Below are 23755 nucleotides of genomic sequence, written 5' to 3'. Positions count from 1 at the left end.
CTAGCTGCGGAACTGATTAGAGCTATTGCTTTTCTCCTTTTTTTTATTATTCCACTTACTTTCTCTAAACACTCCTTTTGTGTCTATCTGTCCGGTTCTTCTCTAGCTCCTCGTCTTCTCTCCTCTCTGTCTTTCCTTTGTCCATTACTCACTCATTCATACACTTTCATAGTTAAAAACACAAGTGGCTGACAGACTCTCATGTCATCAACCCTGAAATTAGAGCAGCATGGAAAGATTTTCTTTTTCTTGCAAAGTCGTTTAAACACTTTCAATCTTTCATCAGTTTTAACAGAAAACAACTTAGCAGACAAAACAATAAGCAATCTTCTATCACATATCTTCTATCTATCTATCTAGAATGGTGCCCTGATAAATTTCTCTACGTGGTAAAATAAGCATAAAGACCCTGAATAAGCTCACGTAAAAGACTGATGCATGTTTTTTAATGGTCTACTTAAGCTAACGTGTGAGAAGCTGTGTGCATCCATCTCTAAAGCCAACATCCTTCATTCTTCTGGTTTATCTTCTGTCTTCCTGATACATAAAAGACACCCAAAGGACATGTAAGAGTCTTGTCACATTTTTTTCCCCTCAGTCATGTGGGTTTTGGTTTTGATCTGCAATAATGGGGCGAGACAGCCACTTTTTGTATTCTTTTATTGGACTGTGTAATTAGTGAGATATGACTGACATGAAGGCGTGATTAAACGTTATTATGTTATCTGGTATTCTGTCTATCAGTGTGATTTGACTAACTGGAGAAGAGCTGTTTTTTTTTTTGTAGTCCCATCATGAAAGGCAAAAGCACTGAGAATCACAGGAGTGGTAATTAACGGCTTTATAGTATGGCCTCAAAGAGGTGAATTTGGGTGAAAACTCACTGTGGCAAACTTTATACAGTTAAATTAAACTGAAAATGGCTTAGAACTTCCATCTATTTATGCATAATTTATGAATGGTAAATTTACAGCACAAGGCAACAATCTTGGGAAAGCAGGGTAGTGTGATGGGAAGAGAAAAATGAAGAAGGGGAACAGTTAAGATAGATAATAGTCCAGAGGGGATAGAAAATTACAATTGCTCCCACCCTGCAGTTCAATGCTGCAGTAGTAGTTCATTATTTGATACTAAAACATCTAGCCACTAATTCAGGATTTAGCCGTGGTCCACAAATTACTCCATGTAGTTTTCCTTCAGTGGAAGTGAGAGGCGGTGGAAGCCATTTTGGAGGACTGGCATAGCGAGCTGCCGCCTGTGAGGCAACTCGATCAGAGTCTAAGGTTGAGGGTTTAATGCTTTATGCTGCATGTTCTCATTTTTCACCCTCCAGTCTACTATCGATTCACTGGCTGCTGCACATGCAAGTGATTTTATCAGTCTGGCACAACTGCAAAACAGCATCAGCTAAGCTAATTAAATCCACAAAATCACTGTCCTTGTATCTGGTTCCTGCCAAAAGCGTAATTTATGTTAAATAGAAATGTAAAACCTCACAAGGTAAAAAGAGTAGATTGGGAGGGAGTCTTAGAAAAAAAACATTCAGATGATTTAATTGAGCTTATTGTGGTGTATTAATTGCAATTGCAAAGTCTCAAAGTGGGCAAATGAAGAGGCCGTTGAATCAATAAAAAAAAAAAAAAAATCATTTTAATGATGAATTAGTGCCTTAGTTGAACCAGACAATGAAAAACTACATCATCTAGACCACAGGTGGCAAAGAATGAAGAAAACTAAACCTCTGAATCACGAATCTCTGCCCACATGAGCTACTGAGTTTCTTCTGTTTCATTAAGTTTTCGATTAGCACAAGAAGGTGAACATCACCACATATTTTGTAGACTAACTGTTTTATTTACTTCCAGAATTTACACTACACATCAAATAATGTGCCGAGGTTTGGCAGGATGACCACACCACAAGAGGTGAATGTGAATATTTACAGTCTTTATCTAACGCGAACTGCTTTCACCCATTTGTCCATTACAGATTGAAACATCATCATTCAGTGTTAAAGATAGGAAAAGGAGTTTTCAAATGCAGTGTCTATTTGAACAGCACACTTCGACGTGCTTACGAAGCCTATCTTTTTTTCTTTTTCATTTCCCTCACAGTTACTCTTTTTTAGAGTCTCATTCGCACTCTTTTGCCAAGCTTTGCTTTTTTAATTTAGCCATTTCTCTTTCTCTCTTTCCATTTATTTCCCTTTTCATATTCCTCGCCCTCCCTCTCTCTCTTCAGTCAAACAGCAGGTAGTGCACTATAAGCCTCCCTGACATTAGCTGATATTAGGCTAGGGTCCATTAGATCCTGCATTGCCATGTGAGTTATTGAGCAGAGAGTGACTGCCTCCGGAATGATCACACTCACGTACACATGTGCGCTGACTCACACAAGCAAACACATACCCACACACAGGTAAACACAAGCCCACACAAATGTCTGAGCACACACACTGAAAACCTCAGCAAGCTCAGAAACGTGCTCACCTTATGTGTACTAAGTCCCAAGAATGGAGGAACCACTGAGGCTTTAAGAACCTCCTCTTATGCATCCGTTTGCTAAACTCCCCCCTTTAAGATGTCAATATGTTTATAAGAGCCAAACTCTTCAGGAGGTCACCTACTGCAATGCGTGAAGAAAGAAAGTTTTTAAAGTTAGCTGTTAACATCCAGTAATGACGTGTTAACTGTTCAAATATGTATAAGTCAATATGGAGATCATAGAGATCTAACGAAATCAATACTTTGCCAGCAATGACCAGACAGTGTGCATATGGAAGAAATACAAGGCAAAGTAAAAAGTCTCCTTAGTGAATAAAGGGATACTTGGGAAGGCTTAATTGTCTTTTTCAAGGAAGACGCAGTGTGTAGTGGCTGTTTCTTTAGAGCTTTAGATAGTTAGAACAAGCTATCTAGAATGTGGCCAAACTCTACCAGCAACCTCCATATTGTCAGAGCAAAGCATTCTGCATTAAATCCCAACTACATAAAGTCACTTACGCCTTATACAGTTGGTGTAAATGGGATATTTTAATGGGTCAATCTACACAAAATGTTGGGTCCTACACTTATAACCGATGGACACAAGTTTAATTCACGTACAGATTCAAGGCGTAAAACCTTCTGTCTGAGAGTTTCATATAATAATTGGCAATTAATTATGAACATACATTAATAGATGAAAAAAATATAGTGAACTCATCTCATGTTTGTGCTGTAAACTGTAAACAAACGCCAAAAAGTGGAAAAAATAGCAGTAATTAATAAAGGAACAACGATCACTAATTTGAACAACTTGCTCAAAACCAGGTGATGGCTAATTTGTAAAAATAAATCAATCTTATTAAGTTTGATTGTATTTTACATCAACAGTCTTGTTTAACCAACAAGTAACATTGTGAGATAAATGCAATGGAATAAAAAAGTACAATATTTACTCTTAATTGTAGTGAGGTAACAGTAAAAGTAACATAAAATGTAAAAAATCCAATACATATACACTGACATATTTAAGTTGTGATGGTGTGTACACAATCTTATTAACTGAGCACTGGAATAATCCTCGGTGCAGCAACAGCAACAACAACAACAAAGAAACCACCGGCTTCTGTATGACAAACCTGCCCCACACACCCACACACCTACTGTATGCCAGAAAAAAAAAAAAAAAAGTAAACGCTAAATTAAATGCTAAGAGTTTAAAAAAGAATGGGCAAACAGGCACTTATTTTAGGAACAGAATTAAGAAGCTCCTCATCACAAACCTTTAGCAGCTTAACCCCTCACCTCAGCAGTCTACCTCACTGTCTCATGGCTACTCATTACGTGGAAAGAAATTGCCTTATAATGTGTGTTGACTCAACTCCCCAGTAGAAGCTACGGTGTATGCACCGAGGAGATAATTACTGAAAATTACACATGAACATGAAAATGTGGCTGTGTTTATGCCTGTGAGCTTTGTGGGCTGCCAGATTCACAAATTATTCATGTTGTGGTGTCGTCTTAGTTTGAGAGGTGAGCAGCGATGAGGAGTTAGAAGAGAGTGCCTATCAAAAGCGGTTTTGTCTCTTGTCTTTCTTACTCAGTCTTTTCCTTTTTTGTAAAAAAGCACCTTTGACATGAGAGTGACAACGATGGCAGCCGCATCTTCACAAAGCAGGTGCGATTTCTCTTTTTATTTTTTTATTTTCTCCACGCCTTGTTGCATTCTTGCTGGGAAACTTGTTAAAGAGAAGGAAGATACTTAGAAAACTGTTTTTTTTTTTACTTGAGATGTGACTTTCTTGATAGTAACTGTATCAATTATTGGGTTGGAGTTATCTTCTATACAAGTCTGTCCAAGCAGACTTATTATCACTTCAGATCATGTGGTGATTGTTGTCTTTTTTCTTTTTTTAGGTGAGACGAGCTGTAGAGAGTAAATTGTGAAGTACAGGGGAAGATGTTATGTATTGCTTCTCTTTCTAACTGCTGTTGCTTCTCAGGTGGTGGTACATCATGCTGCTGTCAGTGTTTGTGTTCCCTCCATCGTAGGGTCTGTTCAGGTCGACCACATTGTGGATCAGGTCTAATTATCCTCGGGCCCTTTTGGATCAGGTCTCTTCCTCTGAAAATATATTTACACATATTGGCTTCAGGTGGGTTTTCCAATGGGACTATTTGTTCCTCCACTACAGGCTTCAGATTACTAAGTAGCACTCACTGCATCAAACAGTGTGGCAATGTGTGCATGTGTGTGCTCTACAGCACATCTCTCTCTTTTTGATTGCCATACTAGAGGATGCCGGGCTGCTATATTTCCCAGCGTATACAGTATGTGTGTCTGTCAGATACTGCAGGTGTGGCGATTCATGTGACACAGCCAAATGCACCTTTCAGGAACGGATGGATGGCCATTATCACCACCCTTCACATATCTACATTTTCACTGCTTTCCGCTGATCGTAATTTGGTTTGTGAGTATGTGTGTGCATGTCCACATCCCCACAAGCGCCGGGATGCTATTACTCTACATGTAGAAACGCATAGGGCTAAATAAAACGATAGGACTCTAAGGAGAATTTGCAAAACTGAAAAGAAAGTATTTCTCTTCAAACAGATTTAAAAACCAGGCAGTGGGACTGGTATGTGTTTAAATATCTGGATGCAAGGGACAAAAACTGTTGCATAAAAGAAAAGAAAAAGATTTTTAATTAGACTGCATCCACTGTCAGTTCACTAGAAGAACATTTCAGAAATGAAAATCGCATAACTGCACATGCATTCTGTGCAGGGTGGATACTGTTTTTATATCTTAACATATAGCCACATTGCAATCACACTGTAATGGAATTGTTCTCCATTGTAATATTCACATTAACACATGTAACTTTATCACCCAAATGCATGCCCGGTGCGTGGTGTTGTTATTAGTCTGTAATTTCATAGCTGCAATTTGACAAATTCATTCCCCTGGCCCACCTCAAGAGGCTGTGCAAAGCTAGATTAATTTAAAACAACACATAGGCAATAAACAGCCACAATCACACGTGTGAAGCTGACTCCAATCATATAATATATCCCGTACTGTACATCTAATAATTCACTTTGTGCTGCTGATGCAAGAGAAAGGGGTGGAGTGAGAGAATCAGTGGAGGTGAGAGCAGGAATGAGATGCAGGTTGACAAGACCTGCATCTGCATATCAAAGACGGCATGAGGAAAGCGGAGGAAATGATTAGTATAAAAACTGTAACATATTGCTATGAATATATAAATGTACCAAGTGTGAGGTAGATTCTGGTGGGAGCAAGTCACTCAGCAGACAAAGCTATTGTTCTTTTAACAAAAGACGCAGTGGATTTGATAAGCAGAATAAGTACTTTAGTGAGATGACATGCAGTAATACACATGTTTAATTAGAGGCACAGGGAGTCAAGTATTATACTCCTGTGTGCTTAGCTTGTCTGGTTAGACTTAGAATGATGAACAGCTCAAGAAAAAATATGACTTTCAAAATGTTAAATACATTTGATTAAGCTCGTTAAAGAAAAATGAAACCACTATGGTGATGCATACGAAATACTAAACACCCACCTGATACAGTGCTGAGTTCAGTCATGGTTTCAGAGAATAACTTTTGTTTTGCTTGGTTTGCATAAATGCTTTTCATGCTTTGTTTCAGATGCACCTAGAGACGTGTGTGTTATTTATCTAAAAAGGCACATCAACCTGGAAATGCACTTGTCCTGTCATCTGCATGTAATCAGCCAAGTGTGCCCCTAACTGCAGGGAACACGATAAGTGCGGCTGAGTATGCATCTCGCAATTAGCGTGATTTTTTTTCTAGCTGTAGCAGGTGCAAATTGCACAGGTGTAATAAAAAAAAAAAAGTTTTAGGTGGAAAAGAGAACATTTTGTGGTCTGCACGTCTACAGCAAATGTAAATCAACAACAAAGACATGTGCAATGTAGCAATACGGATTCGCCTTCTTGTAAATGTAAGCGTGAAATGAAAGCTGCAGAAGGAAAAACATGACGGTAAATAATCAAATTTGTCATGTACTTTGTCCCATATTAGGCAGGCACTTATTGCTTGTCTAGTCAGTCTCCGAGCTGCCAAGGAGTTGGAGTAGTTTGAAAATGAAGTGTGTATAACCCCAGTGGAGTCCTGGCTTCAGTGCAAATCCCTGTACTGGCCATAGCTTGATGTAACCCACTGTGTAGCACTGGAGTCTGGAGCCCTGCTGTGTTCTCCACTGCTTGAGGGCAAATGGCTTAAGTCTGTCTACATCCCCTGGTTTTAAAGCCTCAAAGCCATATCCCTTTCTTTGTTTTATCTGTCAAACTGTGCACTGCACTTCCCAACTGATTTGGTCCCATGAACCCTTGGGAAACATTAGGGTTAAGTTATTTTCCCTTATTACACTATAGACACTGTGTTACTTCTAATTCTCTTAGCTTGTAGCTAGAAGTGTTCAGTGCAAACCTATGCATGGACATGTCAGAAAGGTAAAACAACATAACCTTCACTACTCTATTACGTATTCTGTATTCTTTAATGCGTGGAAAACACATGCGAGTAGCATTTAAATACAACTCACTCTAATCACTACACGCAGCAGCCAGACTATTAAGGGCACCTGAATCCCAATATGTTCAAGGACACATGGAGATGCATTTGTGTACTAGAGCATTAAAACCATTAAAAAAAACAACTTAATGTCATTTAACTTAAGCTGACAGACTAATAACATATTAATAATGTTTAAATAAGTGTCTAAATAAAATAAGATTAAAGAGGCAATACACCCAAGGCTTTCATGTGGCTGTTACAGCGACAGCATACAGAAAACACAATGGGAGGAGCAGAGTGATGGTTGTAGGGGTGAAGGGGGTTACGTGACATGAAGACAGCAACAGGATGGGAAAGGCAGAATGTTACTGTTGGTAATTTAACAAGGTGATCGAGAGATATTTGTCCCCAATGGACATTTTAAAATCAAATTAGTACCAAAAATGTGCTATGCGCTTTCCTGATAATGGTTGGTATGGTTGCCACCACATAGATAGTCCACTAAATCAAATCACAAATGTCATAGTCCATTAAAGCAGACTAAAAACCATCATCATCATCTTACCACTGGCCTTTATGTTCAGAAAGAGATCTTCATATCAGTGTTTTTGAAGGTTATCCTGCAGGCTTTCTTGGCCTTTATTGGAGATATGGCAGTGAAGAAACAGACAGGAAATGACAGGAAGGGATGATAAGAAACGAAAATCCCAGACTGGATTTGAACCGCAGATGTTGCACCACTGCATCTGGCGTGCACAGTAAGCATTCAGACACCAAGGTGGTGTGAAGATCACATTTGCTTACGCTTAAAACAGTTAAATGTGCCGAGGATGCTGCAGAAATTCGACTTCTGGACAATATACATTACAAAGGCATGACCCTGAGGACCTACAGCAGACCCATCATGTGGCTTGTGTTTCGCCAAGTATTATAACTACAGGGCAAAAACAGATGAAAAGAATTTCATGGTTGCTTGAAAAACTGTGTCGGTGTAACGTGTGTGTGTGTGTGAGTGTCTGAGAAAGAGTGAGTAAATAAAACTAACTTAGATAGTGTGTGCATGTTTTTTTTTTACTGTTTTTTTATGCACATTCTGTGTTTGTGCATAGATAGACCCTCATCGCCTCTCTGTGATTACAGCAGCATTTCACCACAAACAGCATGCGACTTATCAGAGTGAGCCAGGTTTTCTGAGGGCCGACAGTTTAGGAAGAACCGACATGGGATAAGTCTCAATCCTTACTCAACCATCACTCTGTCATCCCCGTCTCATTCTCTCTCTCTCTCTCTCTCACTCGCACACATCTGTGCAAACACGGATCCAGCACCCCGGCCGCTGATGCTCTGAGCTGCTCCACTGAGCTGCTCCACTGAGATCTCAAACCTTTCTATCTCTTCTACAGGCCACAAAGTGGAAAGATGACCGTTATTCCAGATGAGAAGCTCGGATCACGCTTTGTAACCAATTTATGCAGCAAACCAGGAAACAGCAAACAGGCTCATTACATTTTCTTTTCGACTATAAAATGAACAATAAAATCATGAGTGATATTTTTAATTGAAATGATTCCATAATATAATAGTTTGAAGATAAGTGTGTATCTGTTTAAGTGTAAATGTGTCCACTAGTTACCGGAAGGTCATTTGGAATATCTGTCCCAAGTTGACTTGCTGGGTTTTGTTGTTGTATCCATGCAGCATCTCACCAAACAGGGTGTCATTGAAGTGGACATCCTGCCTTGGGCATTTTGGTCCCTCACAGTTGTCTGACTGCAGGAGGCAGGAGCGCCCGTCCTCTGCCAGTTTGTACTCCTGCACGCACCTGAGGGGGAGGTATAATGTGTAAGGTATAATGTAAGCTATTTACAGTTGGGGTGAAGTCCTCTTTTAGCTTTGGTTAAAATGCCTTTTACAATAGCAAAAAAACTGTGTATTTTCCATTTCTATACAGATTAAGGACACAAACACTCAGCTAGAAACAGATTCCAGTGGGGTTAAAAATGAGCAGACACTGCAATTACTCATAATTATCACATCACCTCAGTCTATCTGCTTGTGACTCCCTTAGATGAGGTTGAGTATCTGCTGCTGTTAGCTCATTTTGAGGTTTGTTCTCAGGCAGTTGATCAGGTCTCAGTGGAGAGAAGGACTTTGCCATTATTTGCAGCACTGTCTTGAATGTGAATCATAACCTAAGGTATTCTCTTTCTATTTCTTCCCCTTTAGTCTGACCAACCACAGAACCAGCCTGATTATGCATTATGCTATGCAGTGCAGGATGCTGTATTAAAGTTATCTATTTCATTGGCATGCCATTTGTCAAATCACAGTTACGTTTTAAAAGCAGCTAGCTGTTACATATGCAAAGTCCAAGTCAGTTGGACTGAATACACTGGAAAATGTCAATGCTACAAATCCCATTTTACTAGTGTCCTGTTCACTGTGCAAAGGGGGATGTAATGTAATTTAAAAATTATGTCATCACCCTCTGTGGACCTGACACTCCTCAAGGAGAATTAAACCGTCCTTCACCTGTCAGGTTGCTCTATCTGCTAAGTTCCCTGTTGCTAGAAACCCAAAAGTTGTCAGGAGCTGCATACTGTACATACACACATTCATAATTGCTTTGTGTCAGTCTTTTGCAGCTCTGCGGCAACGATGGTATATAATTTCAGCAACTTTCAATCTGCCATGTTGAGTTTTTCTGGAAATTTGGTTACCAGATCAGCATCTTCAAATACAAACCAGAGTCAAGCTGCAATGTCAAAGTAGACAAAATGGAAAGTGTGCTGCAGCAGTGTCAGGTACAAGCAGACAGTGCAGCATGACAAAGTTACCTGGTTGCCTGTGTGAAATATCACTGGAAAACATAGTGCAAATAGGCTAAATCTACTAATCCACGTAATGTGGTGTATACGTTAGTGGTGGTATGGTATGTGGAACATGACTTCTTGTCACGTACTAAACACCTTAGTAAAAAATTTAGAATGCCACGCTGTGTCGCTGACCAGCTGTGTGGCCTTTTTCAAATGGGAACGCCCTGGAGATTAGTATGTATGAAAATTACTAAAAAGTTTCCCCACTCCACAAACAGATCAACAGCTCAATGGAGGGTCTACACAGAGTATACACGTATATGACTGAAAATATGCAAGAAGGACAGTGAGCATTCAGATTTAATACTGGATGCTTATTTTATAAACCAGCATTAAAACATTAAAACCACCTCAAACAGGTTAACATGCATACTACTTGTATTTGTAATATAAAATTTTTAAATATTGAATTTAACTGCTTGATAAAAGCTTGGCATAAAAATTAGCAAAAAAATAAAAGTTACGTGTGGAGCACAACTATAAAACTAGAAGATATATGTAGTATATACAGTTTCTTAATGTAATATTCATCAAATGTCACATACATATGTGGTTTAGTTTTTTTTATAAAGTCACTAGTTATTTCTTATTTACATATCTAATTTCCTTCATGTGGGTATTTGCCTAAGAAAAAAAGAATCTTTTGATTGACATATCACTTATGAAACCAAATTCACAATGAAGCTTTATTTCCAGGCTGCAGACGGCTCGCAGTTTTTTTGTTGTTAGTTATTCTCACCCGCAAAACATGAGCACGTTGCTGGAACTGGGGTCATCTTCAAGGGGCACGAGCTGCTGGAGACACAGCTGTTCACATCCTCCATTGAAGCCATCCGTGCAGTCAATGCCTCTGGAGTAGTCATAGCAACCTGAGCCATCCTTCATTGGCCTCAGCCCCTCAGGACACTGCAAGAAAAGAAAGACAGAGACAGAAGGAGAGGTGGTGGGAGGAAGACGTGGAGAGAGGGTTAGGAGGAAGAGAGAGTACGAGAGTAAGTTACAGAGGGCAGTGTGTGCATTTTAATCAGGATCAGGTGGCACTTGAGAAAGGCAAAGATAGTATTATGGGAAAGATCAGAAGGGAGAAGTGGACAGAAAGAATGAAGGAATAAAAAAAACACAGGGTGGATTTTAAGTGAATACACTAAAGAAAACTGTCAATTTGTGGGTCAGCCCACATTATGTTCCATCTCAGCACTTAGTAGTGGAAAGTCAGGAGGACAGGTGGAAAAGACTGACTGTATTTATCAGCGGAGACACAGACATCTACGAGGAGGCCAAGAAGGAGTCTCAGCAATGAAAAGAAATTTAGTTTGTGGTGAAATATCAGATCCAAATTGGAAAAAAGTGGAATTAATTACTTTGTAAATTACATCACAGCCTTTCATTGGAGGTAGAAACGCAATTTACCTGCAGAAGATGTGAAAAGACACAATATATCTGATGTCCTAACTTCAGATTGGCTATCTTATAGAACAGCATTTATGAATTTATGAAGTGTTATTATATTGTTTCCAGCATTAAAAAAACTAATTAAGCATGAATGCAACAACAGCAGATGCATTCTATAAAGAATCTGTTCATTTTACTGTACTTACATTAATAACGTGCCGACTTAATGGCCTACTGTTCGTTATTTGCGCTGCATCATCCATCTCAAGTGTAAACAAAAGAAAAACAAAGGGGTTGATGATCTTTTCTGCTGACTCAGCTTATGTGTTAAGAGCAACAGTGTTGAATTGTAGTAAAAAAAATGGCAGAAGCAATTACTGTAGCAGTGAATTTAGTGACTCCCACATTAATTAGACATTAACAAGTTTTAAATAGTTTAATGCTGTATTATTTTAATGATTTAGTACACCATTATCTTCCACTTGCCACTTTATCTAGCTATTTTCTTCATTTTATCATAAAGTAAATCACTTCCTGTAGTATTTATTTGACTGGGATTTTATGGTGTAAAAGTGAGGAGAAGACTTTTGTTTCACAGCATGTAAGGGCAGCTGCAAAAAAAAAAAAAAAAAAAACACAAAACATGCAATCAGAGGAAGTGATTTTACAGTATTATCCTCATTTTGTGTAGTGTAATGGTTGAATTTTTGCTTTTCATTGTTCAAAAATGCCCCACAAGCTTGACAAATAAACTCTGCGTTACCCTCCAAAAATAAAAAGAAAATGTTCTGCGGTGTTCCTGCCAATTACATCACTTTACCGCCATCAGACTACAGGTATTAAAGACGAAAGATTTCTTAACGGCGCAGTATATTCTCAAACAAAAGACAAAGGGGGAAAAAAGACTTCAAGCCACATCCAGAAGGTTCTGCGAGTGACACATTAGATGCCAGAAAACAGCACTTATTTACCATCCACTTAAATGGATGGACGCACATACATTACAGTAATTGATGCTATGAATAGTTTCTAGTCATCATGGAAAATAAAATTTTCATCTTTTGACAGATTTTGCCTGCTGGGGATAGAATCCAACAATCGATTCACACTCTCATCAGGCACATGCCGTATGTTATTTTTAACAACCAACATATCACTTTTCTGAAAGCTGCAAGTGCTGCTGTCATTTCTTCTTAGTTGGTGTTGATATAACAGTTGTGCTGGTTTCAAATGAAGAGTGTTAGAGACTATGAGATTATTTCACACACCACTATCACTGACGGCCACACTGACTCATCTGCGATTCCTCATGTCCTGGGTGCCTGTGTAGGACTGACTGTGGGAGTATGAGGCACGATAACATACAGTTTGTAGGCGTTGTTATGTTTGGAATAACTTTTGTATCCCTACTGCTCCTCAACGTACAGACAGTTGAACCAGTTTCTAACTACTTATTATTTTAGGTGAGAGAAAATATTGCAGGATCCTGATGAATGATTTCAGATAATATACAAGTCTGAGGAAATAATGGATTGACTGCTAAGCAGGCCCACTGGACACAGACCCAAGGGAACTGAGAGGCCAGAGGGCCCCTAGGTAAGAGCTTCTGCATGATGTGACTGTTAATATTTCTTGTTTGCACGTCACAGAGCTCAGTTAAAAAGCACAACATGATCACAGAAAGATGCAAAACAAGCCCAAAGAGACAAACATTAACAAAAAAGAGACACGCGGCGACCAAACACGACAGCAATAACAATGATCGCATCATCCTGTGTAAAAAGAAAAAAAAAAAAAAGAAGGTGCTGAACAACATCTCCATTTTATCCTCTTCTACTGTTTATCACCTTAATGTATACAGTTTGTGTGGTGAAATAAATGCTTTATTATATATAAGGATTACAGCACCGATCACCGTGACATCAGTTCAATAAGTTTATGTGATGTCATCACATTTCTTTCATTTACAGCTGCATTAAGTTCGCACATAGATCTCATACTGATGATTGGATTGGACCATGGAAGTCTTCAGCACATCCCAAAGATTATGAGTGGGGTAGGGGTCTGGATTTAAAATGCCTCATACTTTCTGAACCACTTTGTGTTATTAAGAAAAACTAAATCTTGTCTTAAATACTATGACAAAGCGTTTTTTTCCGTACAACAATCTATTGTTTCCACGTAACACATGTTACTGGGAGCTTAAAACTTGTGTAAAGGATCCTGCTTAGCTTCTCCCCTTTTTGTAACACCTCGTGAGCAGTAAAATATTAAACTGCTTGGCAAGCACACCACGGCTGAATGTGAAACCTCCAAATCCTCGAATGCCCCCAGAGCAACAGCCACTCTCCAGCTATCAAAACTTTTGCGAAAATGATCAAGGAGGAGATTTTAATGCAGGCAGAGAACAAACTGGAGGGAGAACAGGTACATGAGCTGAGGACGCCACCTTAAGCTTACTAAATTATGTGTTTCGACATTTGAAACACCGTCACGCTCACATCAGGCTTTACTTTATATACTTTAGACTTTTCTACATTTACCTCTTGCCTCAAGGATGCCCTCTGGACTTTTCTCTCTACTTTATACACCAGCAGTTGCCAAAGCAATTATGGGAATATAATTTATGGAAAGTTACTGGCAGCTATTATCCTCACTCTTAATTTGATGATTTAAAGTCACTTGATGATCAACACTGTCATTTACAGTCCCCCACTATCAACAGCCACCAGTACTGACTCAACTATTGTCTTCTAATTATGAGATTTATTTCTTATAATGTGCTTTCCCACAATGTGAGAAACATTATCAAATTAAGATCTCTATCTCATATGATGGAATTAATGCAATTTTTTACACAAATTATGTGGCGCTGAAATAAGCTTCTATCAGCGCCGTCTTTGCTGCAGACGTTTCAGACATTTTAGTCCCATTATGCGTCGTCCACATGTGTGCTCTGGACACAGTCCCATTTGTTCAACATTCAGTGAAAAAGCAAGCTCCGGTCTCAGACCCATTAACTGTATCTCATGAATGTAACTTCCTCACCAGAACGAGATTGAAGCCATTCATCACACCGAGGCAATGCCACGGGAATAGCTGTCTGTAATTCAGAATTGTCATGCAGCACTCTGCAGACAAATGAAAGGACTTAAGGTTAGCCGTCAGCGCTGCCCACTAGCTGCGTGCTCTTTCTGCTCGGACAGCTCTCCAAAGACACAAGGGCCGGGGAGGAGGTGGATTAGCATTTCACATAAACGAACTTCAGTCAGCTCTTCTGTAGTAATTCGTTGGTAGTAGCACAATGAAAACAGGCCAGAAGATGTTCTGTGTTTAGTGCAGAAACACAGAAACAACTTTATTTGATTTTAGTGAGATGTTCTTACTGTTATTAGCAGCTTGAGTAATTATTTTTTAATATAATAAATATTTAAAAGAAGCAGCAAATGTAGATATGTGTTTGTGTGCGTCATTATATCTTAAATTATCAGATTAAAACTGATGGAGTGGAAGTTTACATCATGCCGTTTACTTTGTTTCAGGCATATGAAGGCAACATAAAACACTGAGGGCTGACTCTGTATGTATTCTCTTGAGGTTATTACAAATGAAATATTTATGATGTCATTAAATCCCAGAGTGATGGTATTTCACTCTTGAGTACACTTGGAGGAATAAACGCACATGGTGAACAGGTTTGAAGGAATGAGAAATGAAAAATAAAAAACAAACGAAAAATGGAAAAATGTGCACGTACGGATTACATGCTGCACATAGATCACCCCTACAAATTAAAGTTCCCATTCTGAATGCATGCTATTCATTTTCCTAATCACCCATTAGCGCCCTCAGCTTTAATCAGGAATTGAGCATAATCTATTGAGAACTCTGTCTCCTAATGATCTTGTCAAAATTAAGATGCTGAATGATCATACTTAGTGCCCATCACACATTTCCAAAAAAATAAGAGCTAGCAAAGAACATCTGAACAATTAGTATCAAGGTTTTTCCCACTGCAACCTGAGGAAATTAGAATAAGCCGTGACTACGGAGATGCTGCAATGTTGTTAAGTGACAACTTAACAACATTAACGAGGAACCAATATTTTGTAAAGATGGGTGCAGAAAAAACAAAAAAACAAACAAACTAAAAACAACAACGACACACATACCCAAAAGTCTTTAAACCAGCACAACTCTAAATCACGCTGACAGGCGGTGAGAAAAAAAAGTCAAATACTCTAAAAGCATATTTGACAGCCTAATCTGGTTTAGAGGTGCAAAGATGCATGCCCTGCAGCTCCACTGCTGCTCAGATGGGTTAAATTAGGCACAACAGATTTATTGCTGCAGGAGGAAAAAAAAAAATGCTACGGTACTATACAGTCCCATGTGAGATACAGGAAGTCTCAACCCAGCTGTTTTTTTTCCTCATGTTCATGTGAATTCATGGTGTGAAACACACCATTTTTTTTTGGCTATTGAGAATGGTGTAGCCCAAAGTCAAAAAAATACTGTTAATTATTTTTATGCAAATGGATTACATATGAATAAATATATAACAACACACCACCACTTATTTTATATGTTCTAACAGGTTTATTCTTGAGTACTCATCTCCACACCTCTGCAGTTTAAAATCTGCATGAAAGTACTCAACTAATCAGGATGAGTTCGTTCTACAACAGGCCATTTTATCTCATGCTTAGTAGTTTAGCAGTGACAACAGAACAGATGACACTGAGAGTAAAGGATTACTTTGTTTTGTGGCTCCACTAGACTCTGCTGCTCACCAGCTCAGAGTGATCACAAAAGGCATTTAAGAACTGCTGTTATTTGTTTCCTTTGACGATGAAGGCAATAAGGCATGATCTGTTAGGGATGAGTTATTTTTGTTTGTCGGGAAAGAGAATCTAACACCTGAATTTCAAAAAATGTTAGAACACTGTGAAAAACAGAATGCAATGATTTGCAAATCTCACAAACCCATATTTTATTCACAGTAGAACATATCAAATTTTTATTAAACTGACATTTTTTAAAAGGGGTGGTAGAAAGATTTTGCTTTAGCAGTAATATGAAAGGTATCAAAGTCTGTACTGTAGACGAGACATACAGAGAGACACATAAAAATGCAACTACTCTCAGGTATCCTTGAAGGTTATTACCAAATTGACAGGAATATACAGTACAACATTTTATTTTAGCAAGTGAACAGTAAATACTTCTCTTGGTTTCTCAACCTTGACACAAAGACTAACAGACATTATCTAACCCCATGCATCATAAAGGGCATTCCGTGTAAAAGCTGTGTTAAACAAATGTGTAGCCCATGTGGTGGCCAAGCCAAAAAAATATGTAGTAATTCAGTAGTATACTGATGCTAAAGACGCCCCTTTGTATGTAGTACGAGACTGAATGTCAATCAACTACAGTAATAAGTCAATAACACAAGTTAGTCAATATTTAATGCTTAGAGCAGTTAGGTACAGTATATACAGTATGATTGTGTATACACAGAGCTACACACACATCATAACATAGTTGACTTTTACTCCTATGTAAATATTAACTAAAATATCCCTCCCTCTGAACTATACTGGATTGTGGACAATGCAACATGTACTGTATCTCTGTTGCACACAAGATAGCTAAATAATGCACATATTCCAGCATTTAAATAACAATGTCAGAGTGAAAGGATACAAAAATATCACAGTTTATTTGCTTTAAAGCATAAAACATTGAAATTCAGTGGTAATGAGGTAAACGGAGCTGTGCTGCACAGCGGAGCACGGGGACTCATGATGCTTAGTTGTCAGGAACACGGGACTGTGGGGACGGAGGATGGTGGGTAGAGGGATTAGTGGATGAAGGTTCGCACACAACTTCTGTTTGGGCGGGGTTGCCATTTTTCCTCCCCGCTGACTCTTTATGCAAACTAGAGGCAACCAAGCGGTAATCTGGCTCCAACTGACAAGTCATCATTTAATTCCTGACTTTTGGAGTGTGCCACACATTTTAATAAACTCCTGCACGCAGGGAGCGTATAAAAGCACCTTAGAATGAGACTGGAGACAACAATTTGTGTTTCCTCTTAACTATTAGCAACTACAGGAGTTTGACAGATTCTGGATTGTGCTTGATGTTAAAAAATACCTCTCTGCCATCCCTGCATCCAAACAATTTTACCAGAGATGTCCCAAAGGGGACATCCTCTGATGAAAGATATGCCACTAATATCCTACCATCTGCTCATCTGCTCAGCTTCTGAGTACTTCCATTAGGAAGACAGCAAAAAAAGAACACCAGTATAATCATCTTTTTGTTCAACAGAAATGCATGAAAAAGTACTGATTGTTATAGCTGTGGTAGCCCCTGATTGATATGGAGCTTTAGTCTCCTTGAGCTTCCTGCTGGGCTGGTTGACACACACATCATGTTGCCACAATGTCTGGCATTTGAATGTGTCCTGAGAGTTTTCTAGTATATTGCTCTGCGGCAGAAGGGAACTGTATTATACATATTTATCTGAGCTATATGGGGCTCAACTTAAAATCTGCCTTACCACCTCAGATCTCTGATCATGGTAAAGCATATAATAATACATCACATGTTACAACTGAGCTTGGCAAAAATGGTTTTATTGTGTATGTTTGTCCATGCCTTGGACTGTGCATCAGTGAGGATTCTTGTTTAAATAAAGGGATATCTAGCTTAACACATTGTTCCCTTCTCTTTCATCTCTTCTCTCTTATTCAGCAATTTTGGTCCAGCAAACAGTACAAAAACATTTCCAATAACCACCTCTTTCACGAACAAAAAGTGACCCGCTCTCCTGGTTATCATGGACCTCTGATCATGGCAACAGCAGGGCAGGATAAAATGTAAACAGCATAATAATATACAGTTTTACACAGCATATTGCCACTGTAGCATACACTATACCCAACTGTTGTTTCAAGAGCCAAAGAATAAAATAAGAAAGGTGCAAGCACAAAAAACATTACCTGTCTAAAATTACCAGCCTGAGCTTAGAACAGCTGTTGTTATAAGCTGAGGTTAGCGAGCACAAATAAGCCACCTGCCATCGTTTGGCTGAGCAGCAGCAGAAATGAAACACGGGCAAAAATGGAATAAGCAATGGCACCAAAAACTTCAGCACTGGCTCTGCCTAGAATTTAATTTGTTGCAAATGCATTTCAACTGTCTTTAAGAGCAGCAGACAACCTTGAGGGAGTGACTCTGATAATGGATTTTAAACCCTTCGTGTGGCATGTTACTGCTCTGTGTTACCATCCACTCTGACAAGGGTGGTTTAAAATAACACCAACCTAAAAGTGTCAGAAAATAATGCCGCCGTGTCGGTGAACCCCTGACTTAATCTTTGAAGACTAGTTTTGTCAGTCTTATTGTCCGCATATTAATCAGCCATGCATGAAAGTGAGAGACTGTTCTAAATCATTTAGATTAATTTTTCATGCATTTATATTTTATGAAAGCTCAAGTTAAAGCTAAAATTTTTCCAAGCTGGTTCTACTATTAAATGGCACTTGAATAAAGCAGAAGACACAAGTCATGTATTCATTTTACTCTTTGCTTTTCTTTTCTTCATGACAAGTTCCTGGTAGTTCTTTGAAATATTGCAGAAAAACAGTTGTGTGATGTTGGTGTTTGCTAAAACATGATACTAAATGTCCAGAGGTTGATGTGAGGTAGAGTATAACAAACAATCCAGAGGCTTATTAGCATGCACTCATTCATATTTTATACACTCTGTATATGATACACTACTTTCCACCTTTGTTTCTAATGAGAATTCATCTCGGCCCCTCCCTATAGGGTTAGAATGAGAAACTGCCTGTTGAATTTTATGTTGCAGCCCTGTATAGGATGCAAATTGTACTACTATGGTCCAGAGGCCCAGTGTTACAGATTGGTATTGCTGTAAGCTATTTCACACCATACAAACATGCTTGATCTAAGCATTTGTATTTACAAAGTTAAGTTTAGCTTAATGAATGCAAACACACTTAGTTTATGCAGACTATCTTTATCAGATAGCACAAAAAGCATATGGTAGCACGCATTAATAAATGATCCATGATGCTGGTGCTTGAGTGGCTGAATAGAATGAACATACCAAACAAATAATATAATAATAATAAAATATAAATTGTGATCAGTTATCTTTGATGAACATTGTAATATCTACATGTTTTGCAAAAAAGAAGATTACTGTTTAACTGTAATGCATGTAAACAAAGAAAAAAACTACTAAATAAACAAAATAAACTTACTAAATAAGTCACTGGTGGAAATTGTCTATGTTATGATGTGAAATGGATAATACGACCCCAAGTTTGGATGGAGATGTAATCATGCTAACACTGTGAAAATTGGTTAATGACTTTTTAGAGTCTGAATAACTTGATCAGTATAGAAAGAAATTATTTAAAACACTATTCACTATATGTCATATGTCAGTTTTGGTCACTAATAAAGCTGTGTGTTTTTGGTCTGTGCCAGAGAAAATGATCATGGCTGTGTGAAAACAATCTGACAAAATGCAGGATAAGTTTTCATGAATATGGTACACAGAGATGTCTTTGTTACTATAGAAGCAATCTTTGTTTAATTGAGTTTAAAAATGCTGTATCACTGTTTGTCTTTGGACAACAAAAACGACAAAAAGACCAGTCGATTTATCGCCTCGTCCGAGCTGCTAATGACTCACCAAACCATCCTCCGGCAATTCAGATGGCTCATCAATTTAATTACTTTACAACTGAGAACCACCCCATGCTGTCAGAAGCCTGGCACTGGATGATTCCACTCACCCTGCACTTGTCAACATGCCAGAAGTAAAACCTTCCTTGTGTTAGAGTTTACAATTCTACCTCTAAGGTCAACCTATGGTAAATGACACACTTTAAAAAATACTGATCCATCTTATATTGTTACTCATTTTTTCCCCTATAGCTTTCAGTAGTGTAAGAAGTCAGATGTATTGTGTCACATTTAATGTACAGTGCCTAAATCAGATTAAAGCAGACAGTAGCATAAAAAAGTCTGTGTAAAATCAACACAAGGGCATAAGCTACAACAGTCTGAGTCATAACAGCTTCTAACAATAGGCCCCAGTGTCATACTGTACTGCGCATACCCTAAAGAGCACAACACCAAAGCATACTAATCATGGCTGTAAACAGCACATAAAATATTATGGATTGCTTAGAAATAGCACAAAAGATAAGTTAGGATATAGCAGATGGCATGCAAATTTAATGAGTGGCAATATCTTGGGAAAGAAACATTAAAACAAGGTGATTATGTAAATGAGCTTTAAGAAAAACATCACTGCAATACCTTATCAATCATTAGCTGCAACGTCCTGAAGTAACTACTGAGTGACAACAGCACTGGTCCTTATTTTGGTCCTTATTTTGCTTATTTTCATGGTCAACAGTCTATATTCACGGTGCTAAAGGTTTGAATCCAGAATTAGTAATGTGGCACATGCTTAGATAGTTAGTTACAGCCTAACAACAGTTCAGTTGACTCAAAGTCTGAAGGACAAGTGTTAGACATTTGATCAGTCGGCCCAGTAGACACACAAACACACATAGACTTATACTCTTATTCTTCTTGAGTCAGGTGGCTTTAATTGAAGCAGGTGGATTTGAGTTAATCTTGGATAAACCCTAGTTTTAACCACTAAGACTACTGCACACTTAACGTACCAGCTGTAGAGCAACCTTTTCATGTCAGCCTGTCATCTGGAAACAAAACCAGCCTATGTCGTCTAGATACACTTACCATGCAGCCAGATGAGTCCAACTGTCGGTCGGTCACACACTTGAAGTTCTTCTTGCAACCGCCATTGTCTTTGGAGCAGTCGCGGACGGGCCCAAAAGATGCCAGTAGGTCCTCTACAGTCTCAAAATAAGTGGACATCATGGCCTCTTCCCTGAAATGGAAATAAAAGATAAAAGAAGGAATTTGCCTACACCTGTAAATAAAATAAGGGTGTGCTGGTACGAATAGTGAATAAGTGCATTAACAGATGAATCCTTCACCACCTGGGAAGCAGTTTCTCGTAACCTTTCTGTTTCTGGTGCAATTAAGAAGCTATTGATGCTTGGGACAAATTGTGGTGTTTTGGTGGCTTTTATCTTCCCAACTAAAACCTGTAATGTTTGCAATCTTTTGTCTGACAAAAGAGAAGGAAAGTAATTCGTTTTTTATAAAAAGACATGAAAATCAGCTTAATAACAAAGGTCTTGTTGAATATAGGAAAGTTTCTCTGGAGTGATGCATGCAGTGATGCATGCTGGTTCATGGTGGGTCTGAGACTGGTGCATTGACATTAAATGGCCATGTTTGAGATGGCGTGTTACTGGTAAACCCAGAGAATCAGCATTCTCCATCAATTGACTGTCAGGACTAATCCAAAGAAAAGGCCTTTCCACAGCAATAAAACAAACAAACAAAGCACAAACACGTGCACACACACTCACAGACATGCCAGGGCAATAAGAGGTAAATAGAGTGAAATATTTGTATTTACTTTGTAATTTATTCAGTTTTTCTCATTTTCTTCATTTGCATGTTGTGTATTTCATTTATAGATGTAATTGTAGTTTTGGCATACAGGATGCCCTTAGAACAATGTAGTTTATTTGCAGAGCTCCACAGAGAGCTAGATGGCAAAGTGCCTGTATTTATAATATACTGTAGGTTTATTGAAATTACATATAATGCTAATTTATAAAGGGGTTTATACCAATACTACTGTCTACAGCCAGCAGACAGTAAAAGATGAAAATATGCTTTAATTTTAGACATTGAGTATATTAAGTATCACTAGAGACAATGCTCCTGATCAGTGTGTGTGTGTGTGTGTGTTTCACGCAAAAAATCACTGTAAGCAAATTCTGGATGTTTGTGTATTTTTTCTGACACATGTCAGCTTGACCAGTGCTGTATGCTCTAGCTCGTCTGCTGCGTTCACCTCAGGATGCCCCGCCAAGGCTCTGCACGCCTGCTGTCAGAGCGAACGTAGGGGTAAGCAACCCCTAGGTTTTTCTTTACAGAGAAACAAAAGCATTGTTTTTTGGCACTGGTACCATGGGAACCAGAGGGTGTTGTGCGGATGACGTGGCTCAACAAACAGCAACAAGATCTTACATGATGATAACAGAGTCCTGCTGAACAAGGAGAGAGAGTATTTCCACAGCCACTATGTATGTGTATTTGTATTTATCACTATTTCAAAGAAGTTTTACATTTAGCAGACACATAAAGCAACTTACAAGTAGGGTACAAGGGTAGGTGTGAGTAGGTCTTGCCTACTGAAGGTAGGCCACAGCTGGGATTTAAACCTCCAGTCTCCCACATGGGAGGCAGTGATGTTACCACTACACTAAATAAGACACTGAAAAGAGGCCCACTGAGGAAATAATGCACACTGGTGTTAATCCTTAAGTAAATGCTCCTAAAGGCTCGTATTGAGTCAGTATTCGTTGCGAAATATTTTGTCAGAAGCAATGCAAAGCATTAAAATTTATCAGAAAGGCAGGAATGTTCCATTCACTGCACTGGCAAAAAATACCATCAAAATCCATGTCATACTAATATAAGCAGGTGTGTGTTGCAATGCAGGCACATAATGTCTACATACCTTTTTCAATTACAAAATAGTATCTTTTAATTTCCTTTTTGGGCTTTCAGCTCGTGTGTGATCAGCATTTAGAGTGTGGTTTATCTGCTCACACTGCTGCGAGTAAAGGATTCTTTATATTAAATATTTGGCTTTCATGTTAGATTTATGGCACACCAGCCAATAATTGGCACATCTTCCTTGTGCGAGTGGTGAAGTGTTACGGCTCACTGACAGCACACTGGGACTGTCTCCTTTGCAGAATCAAACCTTTGCTGACACAGTGCTGTGCTGATAGCAAATCGCTCACTGTTCACGTTGTCACGCAGTGATTTAGGAAAAAAATAAAAAAGGAGAGATGTCAAACAAAGGAGCCCAGACAAGTTGCAGACAAAAATGGTGGTAATTCATTTGGTTAGGGACTTGTTTGTATTTGGTGGCTGTAAGGTAAGGTTTAATTAAAAGCTCTCACTTAATTACTGAATCATTCAAATGCAGATACTGTGCAAATAACATCAACTAAACAGAACATGAAGTGGTTTTAGTCCGTCTACCACATATAATGGGGTGGAATATAAAGGAACAATTCACAACTCAGGATGATGGTAAAGTATCATGTTTCATGGTAACGATGGTAAAATTCCCAATGGTTAGCCCAGGTTAGTTTCCAACTTTTCAAATTCTATTTATCATTTAAAGCATGGTCAGTTACTGAGTTTTGGAAAACTCCTCTGCTGAAGGGGTCGATACAGTCCGACATTAATTAAAGG

The 23755-nt window shown here is 38.6% G+C and overlaps 1 protein-coding gene across 1 annotated transcript in view; it reads right to left on the bottom strand.

Annotated features, from left to right (window-relative positions):
* Positions 1–23755, bottom strand: part of LOC113159659 (astrotactin-2) — a 212705-nt gene that overhangs the window by 64772 nt on the left and 124178 nt on the right. Inside the window, exons 11-13 of the mRNA XM_026356476.1 lie at positions 21143–21293; positions 10671–10837; positions 8689–8877 (exon numbers count right to left, since the gene is read on the bottom strand). Of these exons, the coding sequence (XP_026212261.1) occupies positions 8689–8877; positions 10671–10837; positions 21143–21293 (507 nt within the window). The remainder of the gene's footprint in view (positions 1–8688; positions 8878–10670; positions 10838–21142; positions 21294–23755) is intronic.

This window comes from Anabas testudineus, chromosome 12, assembly GCF_900324465.2.
Source record: "Anabas testudineus chromosome 12, fAnaTes1.2, whole genome shotgun sequence".
NCBI classification, from domain to species: domain Eukaryota; kingdom Metazoa; phylum Chordata; class Actinopteri; order Anabantiformes; family Anabantidae; genus Anabas; species Anabas testudineus.
This window is presented reverse-complemented; position numbering and strand designations above follow the sequence as displayed.